The sequence below is a fragment of the Amia ocellicauda genome, chromosome 13, assembly GCF_036373705.1.
Source record: "Amia ocellicauda isolate fAmiCal2 chromosome 13, fAmiCal2.hap1, whole genome shotgun sequence".
NCBI lineage: Eukaryota > Metazoa > Chordata > Actinopteri > Amiiformes > Amiidae > Amia > Amia ocellicauda.
This window is the reverse complement of record NC_089862.1, coordinates 36,927,425-36,942,023: the sequence shown is the minus strand read 5'-3', so window position 1 is coordinate 36,942,023 and position 14,599 is coordinate 36,927,425. Positions and strand designations below refer to the sequence as shown.

Here is a 14,599-nt window from a genome sequence, read left to right as displayed (position 1 = left end):
GCCTCTCACTTTAATAACGCTGTCGAAATGATCCCAATTCAAAGGGCTTAGAACGTGTTCTACTGAAAGCTGATTCTGTAGTATCTTTTTCCACGTAAAGGCATGGCATAAATCATAATTATTATTATTTCTGTCAAACAAAGATCCTTCAGTCCCAGGTGGGTGTTAAAGGGAGGGGTAAGCGTAGGAGAAGGTGCAGGAAAACGAGAGAAGTGCCAATAATACACAAGAAAGCAGGAGCTAGTGAAGCATAGAGCAGTAAGAAAGTGCATGATATCCAAGAGTTGATCAGGCTCCTGTGTTACAGGTCTGGGCTGCAGGGGTGGGAAAATAAAAAGCTACAGAAACCTGTTTTTACAATGCGTCCTTTGAAAGACTGGGACAATATAGCCCTGATTTATATTAATAGAAAATGGAGGTTTGCATGATCAGTTCAGTCCCATAGCGGACGCTTCAGCTGTGGCACCTCAGTCAAATGTCAGGACCTGGAAGTGATTCAAATGCTTCACTATGTTGTGGCCGGTCATTCACTTTCTTTCTTTCTTTCTTTTTGCTTTTATACAGAAACACAGCACACGTGCTTGAGTGCCACCCGTTTTGACTTCCTAGTTTCTCTTCCAGGGTAAACGTGAATCCCCCAGCGAGCAGAAACGCATGGATGCGAGCCCAGCACTGGCCGCCCAGACCTGCCGGAGCAGCCGCACTCATGCTGGCCTGGGGGTCAGGTCACCCGCATCGACCCGGACGCGGCAGCGCCTCGTTTGACAGCACGGCGTGTTTATCTGACTGAAGCGCTGATGCACGCAGGCGGTGTGAGCAGCTGGAGAGAGAGAGGGATGAGAGGGATGAGAGGAGGAGAGGAGGAGGGAGGGACAGAGAGAGAGAGAGAGAGAGAGAGGGGGGCGGGAAACAATCCTGCGCCACTTCCGCTTTGGGCTCCGTGTACCGATGACACCGGCGCGGCGGCCGAACAGCAACATTTCGCTTTCGCCGCCTTTTTTCATTTACGACCTTTTTCCACGCACTTGTGCGCGAAAAGCGGCCGCCGCGACCCGGAGCCGGACCCGCCCGCCGCTGAGCCGCGACCGCACGTCTGCGCGGAGGCGCTCGGATGAGGTAAGTGGTTCCGGTCGCCATCTTGTCGCCGCGGCTGTGGACGGAGAGGCGCAGTAGCGTGGTCGCCTCGGAGGCTGAGCTCGGCGTTTGCGATCAGCATGTCTAAGAGGCACCGGCTGGACCTGGGAGACGACTATGCGTCCACCAAGAAGCGCTCCTCCTCCGACGGGTGAGTGGCGCGGCGGCGGCGGGGTTCGAGCGCTTTGTTTGGGCGGCGAGGGGGCTGTGCGGAGCGGCGCGGTGCTGGGGGACGGACACCCGGCCGCTGCGGTACCGCCGCCCGACCCGACCCGACCCGACCCGACCCGACCCGAGCCCGCCGCTGTGCGGTGCTGTCACGAACGCCTTGCTGCCGCCCGGCGCGGCCTGTCGCCCGGCTGTGCGGGTCGGAGGCGCCGCTGTTTTGCGGCTGTTTCGCACGTGTGTGTCGCATGCGGCCTGCGCTGCCGGCGGGGGGAGACCGGCTTGTGACCCCGGGGGGAAGAGCCCACGCCTGGGCCTGCGCCGTCTCCCTCAGCGCCGGGCAGTGAGAAACCCCGCCGTGCGGTGGCGCTTGTCTGGGGGCAGCATGGCGGCGGCGAGGCTTGAGAGCAGGGGGCCGGTCCTGCGAGTTACGGCGCCCCACGGCCGCCGTGCGACCCGAGCCGGGCAGTGTCTCTCGGGGGCTTCCCTCTGTGTGCCGCCGTGCCCCGGTCTCCCGCACAGCCCCGCTTCAGTAGCTGCTGTTTTGGCTCCAGACGCCTCCCACGCTGACGGGCCGCTGCGGACACGCACGTCCCTGGACTGGTGTGTTGAAATGGGCCGCAGATTGACAGCCGACCCCGCAGTGCACGGCCGGGTATATTGAATATGGGTGCTAAACGGAGCAGAAGTGATTGAGTGTAAACTGATCTGCTCAGGGTTCATCAGTAATTATTCACTCTCCTCGTTAGCGCAGTATATAATGAACTTGGAGCATGTTTGTACCAGCAGGAGACTGATATGCTTGAATTATACAGTGGGGGAAAAAATGTTTGAATTGGATGCATTTCTTCACCCCCCCCCTTCACTGGCGCTGGTGCCTTCAGTGAACTAACTGCTCTGTGCCTCTATCTGTGGGTGCATCTCTCCTCTTCCTCCCTTACCCTCCTCCTCCTCCCTCTGTGGCTTCAGTCAGCTCCGCCTCTCACCACCATTCTCCGTTGCAGGAAAGACAGAGAGCGGGACAGGGAGCGTGACGAGCGGCCGAAGGACAGGGAGCGGGACCGCGACCGGGACAGGGACCGCGAGCGTGACCGGGACCGGGAGAAGGACGTCAAGGTGCCCGGTGGCATCTCACTCAACCCCATGATGGCGGGGACGGGCATCCCCACGCTGAAGCAGTCCGCCATCCACCAGCAGATCAACCCCTTCACCAACCTGCCGCACACGCCGCGCTTCTACGAGATCCTGAAGAAGCGGCTGCAGCTGCCCGTGTGGGAGTACAAGGAGCGCTTCAACGACATCCTCACCAGGAACCAGAGCTTCGTGCTGGTGGGGGAGACCGGCTCCGGGAAGACCACGCAGGTGAGGCACGCGGGTGACTTTGCCAGGTCTCGGCACTCACCAGATTATTTCTCTTCATCTTTTGGCTTTCATGTCCTCTTATTCGAGGTCGAGTCGCCTGTTGACTCCAGGTCTTAATCGCTGGCTGATTGAAAGATGCCTGGAGCTCCACTCCTGCTCTGAGCTTCCCTGATGTCGTGTCTGCCGTTGTGGTGAGCACGCTGGCGTTGACCCCACTCTGGTGGACGGCCAGGCCAGTTGGCAGTTTTAATGGCAGGGGCTGCACAGCTGCGGTTGGTCTCTTCAGGTTTCGATTGGATAACTGCACCAGTTTAACCAGTGTATCAGTTTCCAGGTGATGATGCTGATTCAGAGAGCGCTGTGAACCCATCTGGACCCAGTTTATAGCGCCCTGAGCCCTATCCTTCTTAATTGTTCCCCCCCCCAACTTATTTTAAATCGCAACCGTGCATGTAATCTGTAAGTGTGCTTTAATCTTCTGACCCATTCCCTGTGTCTCATATGGACAATGCTAAAGGTTGCAGTACCGTCCCTCACAACGTTCACCGTGAAATCTGTCTCGACACTGAACTCGACGCATTGGGCAAGTTGTGGGAATTGTTTGCCTTGATGTTTTAGGTGAAGGAAATGGGGGGCGTGCCGTTCAGGACGCTCGAAGGACCCCTTTTTTCCATCACTGCTGATCAAAACGTATGAACTAGTAAGAGTTCCTTTGCTGACTGATCTGTTTAAACTCCCCAAGATTAATTAAGCAGTTTTTAAAAGCACAATCCCTTTACCTGAAATACCAGCTCAATTAGGCAGAGACAAATCTGTAAGATGTGGAATAGCGACAGGATTTATGTTTGATAAATGAGGCTTTGCATTCCGAGTTTAAATGGTTAATTTATACCTATTAGTGTTTTTTTATTTTTTGGCATTAAGATCCAAAGTCACGAAGAATCCAAAAATATAAATATTCTGTATTATCCTCGGCCGTCCTTAGTGCTGATTTTAAATCTACAGTGTTTATATCTCCCCTCCCTGACTCTCTTGGTGCCTTCAGTGCTGTAAAACTGACATCACTTAATGAAATCTCACTTTGCTTAAGGTTATGAATTGAAGGACGAAGTAACCACCCCCCTGCCTCTTCCTCCGAGTGTTTCTCTTCCCGACTTGGGCCCTTTCAGAACCGCGAGGCTCCACCGCCTTTGACACGTGACCTTGTCGCCACAGACCGGCGCGGTGCTGATGAGAATCGGCCACAAGAACGCGCTTCACATCCGAGGCGTTTAGCTCTGAATTGGCTTAATTTAAACCGGGCTAAGGAGGGCGCCTCGGGAAGTTTACATATTAGTGAGGAAAAGCTCTAGGGCAGCTTAAGCTTGTTTAAAACCCTTTTTATTAGCTTTTGAGATCTAGCACTGTATCAGAGAGACGCATTCCACACAAACTGAGGAAAAGAGACGCACTGTGACAAAAGCAGAAAAGGGATTATGATTTTTTATTTATTTCTCCCCCAGCCGGAGTGCAGTGTGAATACAAATCACTCGCATGCATCTAAAAATAGTTACTGGATTGAGTGGCTTATGTTTCTTCCCAAAAGGAGAAAAATGTGCTCATTCTCCGCCAGACCAGGATTTATGAGCGCCGTAAATTGGGCAATATTTTAGAGCAGATACTATACAAATAAAACGGAAAACCAAAGAAAGTCTGGCTGCTGGGAATGAGAGGGGAAACAGGTTAATGAAGTGAGGAGTGGGAATTACTATTCCGCTTCGGAGCCGGCGCCTCGGACGCCTCTGCCGCACGGCGCTCCAGTGGGTTTTGAGGGGAGGAGGAACCCGGGGCCTGTTTTATATGCTGCGGTGCGGACGCTCATTTTCCCTGTCGGAGACAAATGTGTTTTTCTTGGCCTTCTGAAAAAACAATCAAATAATGGAGCTGTAGCCACTTCAGTGAATCAGCTGCTCTCGTGGATGTATTGCTGTTTGAGCCGGCCCTCCTTAATCCTCTGTGAGGCACGCTGAGACCCGGCCCCTTGTCCTCAGGTCTCTAAATCTTTTAAAACTCCTCTTTTTACCAGGGCTTTTTAGACTGTTGACTTCTGTTTTATTAAATCTTTGTGGAGGTGTTTTACTGCTGTTTTGCTGCATTTATTTTCTGTCCAGTGCTTTGTGATTTCTGAAAGGTGCTATAAAATCAGTTAACCTTCTCATTGAAGAATGTTCATCCGTGCTTAACACCTGCACTTTGCTTTGCCTCAGTCGCAATACGGGTTCGGGTCAGGTTCGGTTTTGCTGCCCAAATAAAACCAATTGGGCCAGAGCTGTGTGATTATTGAAAACACTGTCAAAAACTGCAGATATTGTGTGTAGATTTGAAGAAAGTCAGCTGTGTTCCCAGTTTTGCATTTGTTTCCTCTCCCCATGGGAGGTTCGTACTGTTCCTGCAGTAGCATTTTGCAATATAATTCAGTTTTTGAAGCGGTCAAAAATCCGATCACCACTGAGCGAGACTCGGACACCGACAGGGTGTGAGCAGCACGGAGACTGAGGATTACAGCAGACCGCTGCCTCACAGTCAAACATAGTGAAATAAACGAAAACCACGAGGCACAGAGCAGAGAGAGACCGCGCCATTTTAGAGACAATCAATCGGATTGCCTCCCCTGCAGGCAGAAAGTTCAGGAGAGGCTTTGCTTAGTGGTAAACCATATATTCATCCTTTTTAAATGTCTCCTGACTCCTGTCCTGAGTGCTCCTAGTACCCGTGGCCCCGGGTCCCTATAGTACTGCTCATCTCTCAGGCGTCCCCTGGCTTGACTTGCCCCACACCTGGGTTTTGAATCCCTGAATCAAATGCCCTTGGCTGTGTTGCCAACTTGAGGTCTTCAGCTCCTCCAGTCCACTGCGGTGCTCGACTCATTCAGCGTGGATTTCAGTCTGGTGGTTCTCCGTATTGTTGTTTCCAGAGCACTATAATATCAGCTTGAGTGTGAGACAGTGGAATTTAAGACATCCTCACTTTTCAGTTCAGAGATCACAAATTACTGGAACAAACCCCATCATGTCAAACGCATGAGACTTCAGCAGCCAGTGGGGGAAATAAACCCTTTCTGTACTGACCACTAGAGGGTGTCGGTGAAGCTCTGAAATTTATTTGTATCTCAATATGTTAATATCACAAAACAGGAGCACTTTTAGGCTGATGAAAGGAGATTCTCCGAGGCTGTGTGATCAAAAGCAGCTATTTTTTCCTGCACCATCGTCTCGCATTGCTTTCAGTGACCGTTTTTATCAGCACAATGATTTGACACTTCAGCTTCTCTGATGATCGAGATTAGATTTGCATCATATATTCAGGTCAATATAATTAGTGTGTCACGGTGCTCTGGTCAGAACTGGACACAATTGTCCAAGTGAGGTCAGACTGGGTCGCTGCGGACTTCGAGCATCTCTCCCCCTCCTTTGTGTTTACGCTGTCATACGAGAAGCTCCGGTTACCGACGATGGGAATGTTTCCTAGCAGATCAAGCTTAGTGCCCAGAGCAGAGTGTTGCTATTCCTGTTTGAGTGAAAATATTGTTGCATATTAAGAACATGTGTCCAATCGAGAGGAGGCCATTCGCCCCATCGTGCTCGTTTGGTGTCCATTAATAACTAAGTGATCAAGGATCCTATCCAGTCTGTTTCTGAATGTTCCCAAATTGTCTCTTCAGCCACATCGCTGGGGAGTTTGTTCAGATTGTGACGCCTCTGTGTGAAGAAGTGTCTCCTGTTTTTATCCTTTTGTTTATTTATCCTTCTCTTTGTAACATGGAAACCATTGTGAATTTGAATGTCTGACTGTTTACAGTCCCATGATGCTCTGTTCCTTCTGTTTGAAGGATTGGGCTCCAAGCAAAACCAAAGCCCCTGCAGATTTATTCTCCGGTCGTGTGTTTTTAAGCAGAACATTTATTCAGCTTACCACATTTAGTCTTGCCGTGAAGCGTCAGTATTGTCCCAAGACTGTAACTCATTGGTCATCAGACTGTCCCCTGTGTCAGACCCCGTGAAATGTCTGACTCGGTTACGTCCAATTAACCGATTAATAGCTATTTATTTTTTCCTGGTGTCTAATGAAGCCCTTTGCCTTGGCAGATCCCGCAGTGGTGTGTGGACATGGTGCGTGCCCTCCCGGGGCCCAAGCGCGGCGTGGCCTGCACCCAGCCCAGGAGGGTGGCAGCCATGAGTGTGGCGCAGAGGGTGGCGGACGAGATGGACGTGATGCTGGGCCAGGAAGTGGGCTACTCCATCCGATTCGAAGACTGCAGCAGCGCAAAGACCATCCTCAAGTACGTGCCGTCCTCTTCTGCTCTCGTGTGGAGGAGAGAGACTTGTTTAGGTGATCGAGGTGATCGGTTGAGGTTTTTTTTTTTTTAAGCGCTCGATTCACCGTGTCCGCTCCCCCGCCCCCAGGTACATGACCGACGGTATGCTGCTCCGGGAAGCCATGAACGACCCCCTCCTGGAGCGCTACGGTGTCATCATCCTGGACGAGGCCCACGAGCGCACCCTCGCCACCGACATCCTGATGGGCGTCCTGAAGGAAGTTGTCAGGCAGAGATGCGATTTGAAGGTATCCGTCGCCGCTTCCTGACTTCGGGGTTCGAGGGTCGTCTGGCTCTTAAAATAGCAGCGTCTGTTCACAGCTTTATTGTTGATATATTTGGTGTGTTGCTGGCGATCGGGCGATAAACCTGCCTGGCCTGACAGCTGCTGCCCACCGAGGGAAGACAGAGCGAGGCGTTTAATGCACAAACGCTCAGCGGGTCGCTTTGCAACACCAGGCAAACGGCTCCCCGGTCAGCCGGTTTCAGGCCATCAATCTGAGGGGATGAGGAGCGCGCGGCTTTTATAGATACGATGTGCCGGACCGCTCCCATAAAGCAGCTGGGTAATGGCTGCTCGTTGCTGTGGGCTTATTAAAGGTTACACATGTGCTCAGAGACTGTTAAATGAGCTCTGGGTTATTCTGCATTATCTGCTCTCTGTTCCTTCGAAATGTGGCTTTTAATTTGCCTCTGATTGAGGGCAATTATAGCCTGGATGAGAGTGTGGGCCCCCCTGCTTGTGTGTCTAGGCTTAGTAGCAATGTGTTTTGGATACAGAATGTTTTTTTGGTTGTCCTTCAGTCTCTGTCTCTCCGTCTCTGTGTGCGTGCATGTCTGTCTCTGCGTGTCTCTGTGTGCTTGCGTGTCTTGTCTACCTCTGTGTGCGTGTGCATGTCTGTCTCTGTGTATGTGTGTCTGTCTGTCTATTTATGCATTTGTTTTCCTCGCAGGTTATTGTCATGAGCGCCACATTGGACGCCGGGAAGTTTCAGATTTACTTTGACAACTGTCCTCTGCTCACCATCCCGGGCCGCACCCACCCCGTGGAGATCTTCTACACGCCCGAGCCCGAGAGGGACTACCTGGAGGCAGCCATCCGCACCGTCATTCAGATCCACATGTGCGAGGAGGAGGAGGGCGACGTGCTGCTCTTCCTCACCGGCCAGGAGGTACGTCGGTCCCTGCTGGCCTCGATCGGTTTTTGTTGTTGTTTGTTGTTGCTCAGACAGGACAATAACAGGCAGCGATTGGAGTTCAATAGCACAGGAGTGACGCGTCGATGAGTAACTGTGATGAGATTTTGCTTTTGTCCCGACGAAGCCTTTTAAGCAGGGATTACAACACAGAAGCACTGAATTACATATCATTTATTGACCTGATCTGAAGTGGGTTGAGAGTGTGATGCAGGACAGGGTGGCACCGATCGGTTTTCGGGTGCTGTTGCCCCCCCAGTGTAAACTCTAAATTTTGCCCGGACTTTGCAGGAAACTAATATCACCGGCGACCCCCTGAAGCCGCCGAGCATTTTATCTGCGTGAGATAACGGCTTATTTATGCTGAAATTGCAGGAAGTTTTGCGCTACTATTTTTGGCAGTTGTGTGTTGTACAAACCTTTGTTTTAAAAATAATCAAAAGATAAGCGTTACAATGTGCCCGAGGCCGTTGTGCTTGAAATGTGGAGATACGCAGCAATCTCTGTAATTAACAGCACGGAGATCAACACGTATGAGATTAATTTAAATGGAATGATTTTTCTGCTGATTTCCCCCCCCCCCCCCACACACACCCTTTTCTTACTAGAGTATTATTTCTACAGGGTTGGATTAAAAGGCAGTGTTTTTAATATGCACAGCATGACGGAGCAGCAGGTTGTTAAAGTGGCTGCTGAATGTGTCGAGTTGCTTCCATAGAACAGTCCTTCCCTGCAGTCAGAGCCAGGCCTGGATCTGGTCACGTGACCCTCTTACCAAGGGGCTGTACTTTTCAGAGTGGACTGATGATGGTGCTGCAGGCCCGGCTGAGAGCTCGGATAAGCTGGATGGGGGGATAGAATTACACATCCATAGAGCTGTTGCTTTAAGGTGCGAGCTCTTCACTAGCCCGAGTACAGATTGGGTTTTCCTCGGGGCGTGTGGATGCATTAGTGCTGGGCCCCGGGTTTATGAGCCTGGGGTGTCTTTCAGGCTGGAGTTGAGGAGAGCTGGGTGAAATGACAGTGGCGTTTACTTCTTCCTGAGTTTGAGCTTTGCTGAGATTTGGAGAGAGAGACCAGGGTAAGGGTGCTTTTGGCTCCAGGGTGTGTGCCGGCTAATGGCAGCTGACCTTAGACGCCCAGTGAAGTGTCGAAGTGCGACTTTTCGCGGATGTAGGCAGCGAGGAAGACATCAGTTGACCTTGCTAGAGGCAGCGGTTTGCTGTGCTGTCGACCAGGGTGCGGGAGGATCAGTAAGACTCATGTGATCGGGGTGGCAGAGAGAGAACTGCAGGCTTCTGTCGATGGGAGGGGAGGCTTAATTGGGGCCACAGTGATGCTTTGTAAGGGCTGCGTTTGAGTATAGGTTAGCTTTTTTTTTTAATTATTTTTTTTGTCCCTCCCCCTCAAAATGCGTCAGACTCTTTGAGCAGCAGATTTATCCTGTAAGTGCAGCAGGCTGATTGGCTCACAGGCAGATTGCTGCAGGCTTGTTTTCAATGCTCTTGGACAAATGTGTGAGTGTGGATTGCCCCGATTGCGAATTTTAATTTGCATTGTCCCCCCATGTGCCCATCCTCTCTCTCCCTCTCTCTCTATATGCGTAGAGATGATATACATTATTTTACCAATGCAACTGGCAAAGTTGCTTTCACAGCCCAGGGCCTGTTCCAAATCAAAACCTCAAAAGCGTTTATTATTGATGCGGTGATTGATTTAGCATGAATGTGTTAACTCTATTGTAACTTGGTCTGCATGCCTGAAAAACAACCATCCTACCCTGCCTTGGCTGAGTCCACCCGAGAGCTGCCAGCATGTTTCGAATTGGGGTCCGGGATGTGTCCGTGTCAGTTGTCATATGATTTGCACTGGGATAGATCCAGGTCTGTGGCTTTTATAGCCTGTCGGTGCTGGAATACTGTCAAGCCTGTAGTGGTTTAAAGTGGCGCTCTGGAGATTGTTGTCCTGAATTCCTTGTGCCAAAGACTTCAGTGTCAGACCGAGGGGCTTCATCACCCTTCTGTTCATGGTGGTCTGCTGGGTTTTAATCTGATGCTGTGTGTGTAATAGGTGAGCTACATGATTTAGATCAGTATTTATTTTAAAAGATGTTAACCGTTGACATTAGCCATGCGAATCCTCTTTCAGGAAATCGATGAAGCCTGTAAACGGATAAAACGAGAAATCGACGACCTGGGCCCCGAAGTCGGAGACATCAAGATCATCCCGCTGTACTCCACCCTCCCACCCCAGCAGCAGCAGAGGATCTTTGAGCCCCCCCCTCCCAAGAAGACGAGTGGCGCGATCGGACGCAAGGTACGTACGGCTCTCGGTTCCCTTTCGGCTCGGTGGCTTTAGAGAGGGAAGGAGGGAGGGATGAGAGAGAACGTGCTTCCTCTGGTTTTGGTGCAGGGCTGACTCACAACATATGCTGCTCCTGTCGGCTGATCTGAACAGCCTCCCGGATCGAGAGCTGGGTATTAGTCACTGCCAGCCCGAGGACCCCAGCGCCGCAGTCTCTCCTCCGCAGGCGCCGCTATTGACGTGCGCTTCTCGCCTTCGCTAATGCGAGAAGTGACGGCGAACCACGACTGACGTACTGAAGCAAGAAACGAGCGTCGAGTCCGGAGTTGGTTCTGGGAGAATCGCCAGATTTGTTTGAAACTTAATTTTTCTCCCCTCCTCTTCTCCTGCCTTTTGATATATCGCAGGGTTTATAAAACTTAATTTTCTTTGTAATCAAAGCCGAAATCTTAATTGAACCGGCTCTGTAGACGAGGACTCGCGTCAGCCGGCGTCTGACAGATTCAGCTTTAAATCGGCTGCTGCTCTGGTTGGTTTCCGGAAGGGTGTGTGTGTTGTCTTTGTGTGGTGAAGCTGCGATCCCAGGGGACGCGTCGTCCTGTGATGCACTGTGCCCAATTTTAAAGGGTCTTTCATCTGGACTTTCTCACCCCTGACGGCTGTGTTGGGACCCTGTGAAATCAGTTTTATTTAAAATTCTGATTTATTTTTTCCTGAGTTCCATTATTTCCGTTTTCAATACGTTGATGGCAACAATGAAACTAGAAATGCATGAAAATAAGACAAGAAAAACAGTTTCTAAACTGTTTTAATCAAAGAGAAACCCCATATTGTAAATATAGAGGTGATCAGGGATAATGGGGGTAATTAAAGGCAGAGTAAATGATGGCACTTTGAATTTTTCTGAACTTTGAAGAGCACCTGCAGAATGCTCTACAGTCGGGTTATTTTGTCAATCTGTAGCATAAATCCCAATGATGCATAATTGTGCCGTTTTCCCTCTGTCAGCGATTCCCTCTTACCTGCCCGCAGTGTCTTGTATTGAAGCTCCTCTCCGTGTCCACAGAGCTAATGGTTTCAAGGAACGCATGTCCTGGGAACACATGGAACTATTTTTAAAACTCTCAGCCACAATGTTTTTCTTTTTCATTTTAAAATGCTCCTGTTTACCTCAATATATGGTTTGTGTATATTCTCTGCCAAACTGAAAATGGTTAACTTTTGTGGCAGATGGATTTTGAGGAATCTTGGTATCGCACAGCTGGTGTGTGTCGTCGGATAGAGGACTGGGAAACCCTGCACTGGGCCAGTAACACAAACCCGTCCCAGCGACATGCTCACTTTAACACAACTGTAATGAATCCTGTACCACACAACCATCGATTCCCCTCCTCGGACAGAGCTGGCATCCCTCCCCCTCTCCTCTCCTCCCTTTCATTAATTTTCATCATTTTGAACTGCTTTGTATATTTACAAAGGCTCAGGACTTTGAACAGCTTGATTACCTTAAGCTGCGGACAAGCGTTTTAAAAGTTCAAACATTATCTCTGTTTGCTCTTTGTGCTAAAAGGATTGTTGACATGAAAGCCTGCTATGGATACAGTGAGTTTAATAACACACAAGCACCAGATACAGCCTTGAGATCTTGATGGGTTTCCATTTCAAATTAGCACAGCGTCTTTTTTTTCTATCCTCTTTCCTTTCTTCCTGAGGTGACTGATAGACTTTATTATATACTTGCCTGAGATGGCAGCCCGGTGTCTTTTCTTTTTTTAACACCTCCAACTGACTCCCGGGGTGTCTGAGCAGAACAGATGTCTTTCGATTATCAGTTTTTCAGAGCTTGGTTATCAGCCGTGGCTTTGAAATGGCCTGGAATTACCTTGTGGAAATGTCAGGCTCTCGGGGTTAAGAATATATAATGCCGGGATGCAGATAAGGGTTGAGGAGAGGTGAGAAACCTGCTTGTGAATAGTCTGTTAGATCCTTTTACTGAAGCACAATACTTTGACTTGATGCCCCCCGTGGTGACTTTTGTCTCTGCTATGAATGTGGGGAAAGTGTCTGGATGCAGAGGGTTGTGGGTTCAATCCCAGGTGGGGGCACTGCTGTTTACCTAGATTACTACGCCCAGCTGTATAAATGGGTTAAATGTTAAATGGGACAGTGGACCCCATTCTTCCATTGTGATGGTTCTGGTGATGATTATTGGGTGTGATGGATTCAGTTGACCCCTTTATCCCGGGCAGCCTTCCTGGGTTTTTTACTGGATCATTCTGGGTAAACGGCCTTTATTCAGGGTGCTGCAGCAGGTTTCTCTGCTGGGGTTTGTGCCCACAATACATCAGTTTCACATCCCTAACTCGGTTCAACTGTTTTGTTGTGAAAAGAGTTGGTTTTAAAAGCTCTTTTTGTGGGTTTCTTCCACCTGTTCCTTCAGATGAGGAGGGTGCGGGGGGTGTTGTGTTAAGCAGCAGCCAGTCTCGCTCCTTCACTCGCAGCTCTGGCTTTAACCTTTTCCTGTGAATGATTACCTATTCGGTTTTCTCCGTCGCAGCCTGTCTGCGTGTGGATCAGTGGCCCTGAAAGGTGTAATTTCTCCACACCTGCGGGTCGTTTGATGTGGTTAAGCACGGCTAATTTCTCCCTCGCTTCGCCGGGCAATTCCTATTGGTTTAATTCCGATAAAGAATAGGATGCTATTTTTAAAGATCCCCGACGCTCCGGTGGCTTTTGTGTACTCGCACCTCCTGGTGATGGATGTGAGCGTCGCATTAATAAGTGTCACTTTCAGGTTCCGCCGTGTTTCATGATCCGTCCTCAAAGTGCCGAGAGTGATTTGACGAGGAGCCGTATGTGAACTTCCCCGACACTTTAAAGTGTGCAGATTTGAGCCGTCCATAAATGTACCATAGCACCATAATTAACTTACGAAGGGTTTATATAAGACAACAATGCAGTTAATAACGTACACTAAAACCATTAGCCAAGGTGTTTTAAATCATGTCATCTGGGGTTTGAAGTATTAATGCCTGTAGGTGCATCGTGGCCCTAAATTTCGCTCCACCGGCCCGGTGCTGTGAACATGGCAGCGGGGGGTTCCATTAGTATTCCCAGCACAGGAGGTTCTCTGGGCCGTGTGGACAACGTGTTCAGCTCTCGGCCCCACGCAGGGGGAGAGCACGGTGCTGAATGCCGTGTGGGGGCGGGCCTGGGATCGCACGCACCCTGGCAGGCTGCAGATCCCCTTAGCTGTGTTGTCTTAGCTGTTCAGATTTACCATTTATAGCAACACGCTAGTCTCGCTCTGGGTCTTTGCATTTCTGCTGACAAATCTATAAGCCAAAATGGATTCCCCTCTGAGTAGGATTGGAGCTACAGCCCGTTCTGCCAGAAACGTCGACTGATTTTCATCCCTTGTTTATTTCTGTTCATTTCCCTTTTCTTGATCGTTATTTATTTCTGAGCAGGCACCTTCAGCCAGGGCGACTTATAGCTGATGAATGTTTCTAGATGGATATATTTTAAGCATGACTTCCTAAACTTTAATGCTTATTTAATTGAAAATCAGTGTGTGAAAGTGTCTGTAAAGTAGCATCTGAAGGCAAAAGAAATGTGGAAAATGGGAATAAGATACTGTAATAATCGAAGGAGGCTGGGAGAGGGGTCCACACTGTCCTGAGTAGAAACTGAGGGTGATGGTGGCTTTCTTAATCTTAAGTAAAGAATTGGAAAAGTGGCTCCAGCAGTCATTTTCTCTCCCTCCCAGCATCACATGCTCAAACACTGACTCTCACACTAGAATTGTATATAAATATATAAACATTGGAGAAAGTATTTCAGCAGCACCACCTGCTCCCTGTAGAGTCACGGCTCCCACGGTCTTCCTGGCTGTCGGGCAGTAAGACCCCAGTTCTGCAGGGGTGGGTCAGCGCTGCTAATAGCAGCATCCCGATGCCTGCGGACCCCCGATGTGTTCCTGGAATTCTGCTTTCCTAGTGTTCCCAGTACCATACTGGCAAAGCACTGTGTGTGTCCGTGTCGGTAGATAATCGCCTGCTCCTCATTCGCATGCAGTGCGTAC

At 49.9% G+C, this 14,599-nt stretch overlaps 1 protein-coding gene across 2 annotated transcripts; it reads left to right on the top strand.

Annotated features, from left to right (window-relative positions):
• Positions 1-917: 917 nt before the first annotated feature.
• On the top strand, positions 918-10,584 carry LOC136766906 (ATP-dependent RNA helicase DHX15-like). Of its 2 annotated transcripts, none has more exons than XM_066720782.1 (6): positions 918-1,116; positions 2,304-2,661; positions 6,786-6,979; positions 7,104-7,263; positions 7,969-8,187; positions 10,360-10,584. In XM_066720782.1, the coding sequence occupies exons 1-6, from the start codon at positions 1,112-1,114 to the stop codon at positions 10,567-10,569; spliced, it is 1,146 nt and encodes a 381-aa protein (XP_066576879.1). In that variant the 5' UTR covers positions 918-1,111; the 3' UTR covers positions 10,570-10,584. The 2 variants fall into 2 exon arrangements, with proteins under 2 accessions (XP_066576879.1, XP_066576877.1); XM_066720780.1 differs by lacking the exon at positions 918-1,116 and adding an exon at positions 1,127-1,285.
• Positions 10,585-14,599: the final 4,015 nt, after the last annotated feature.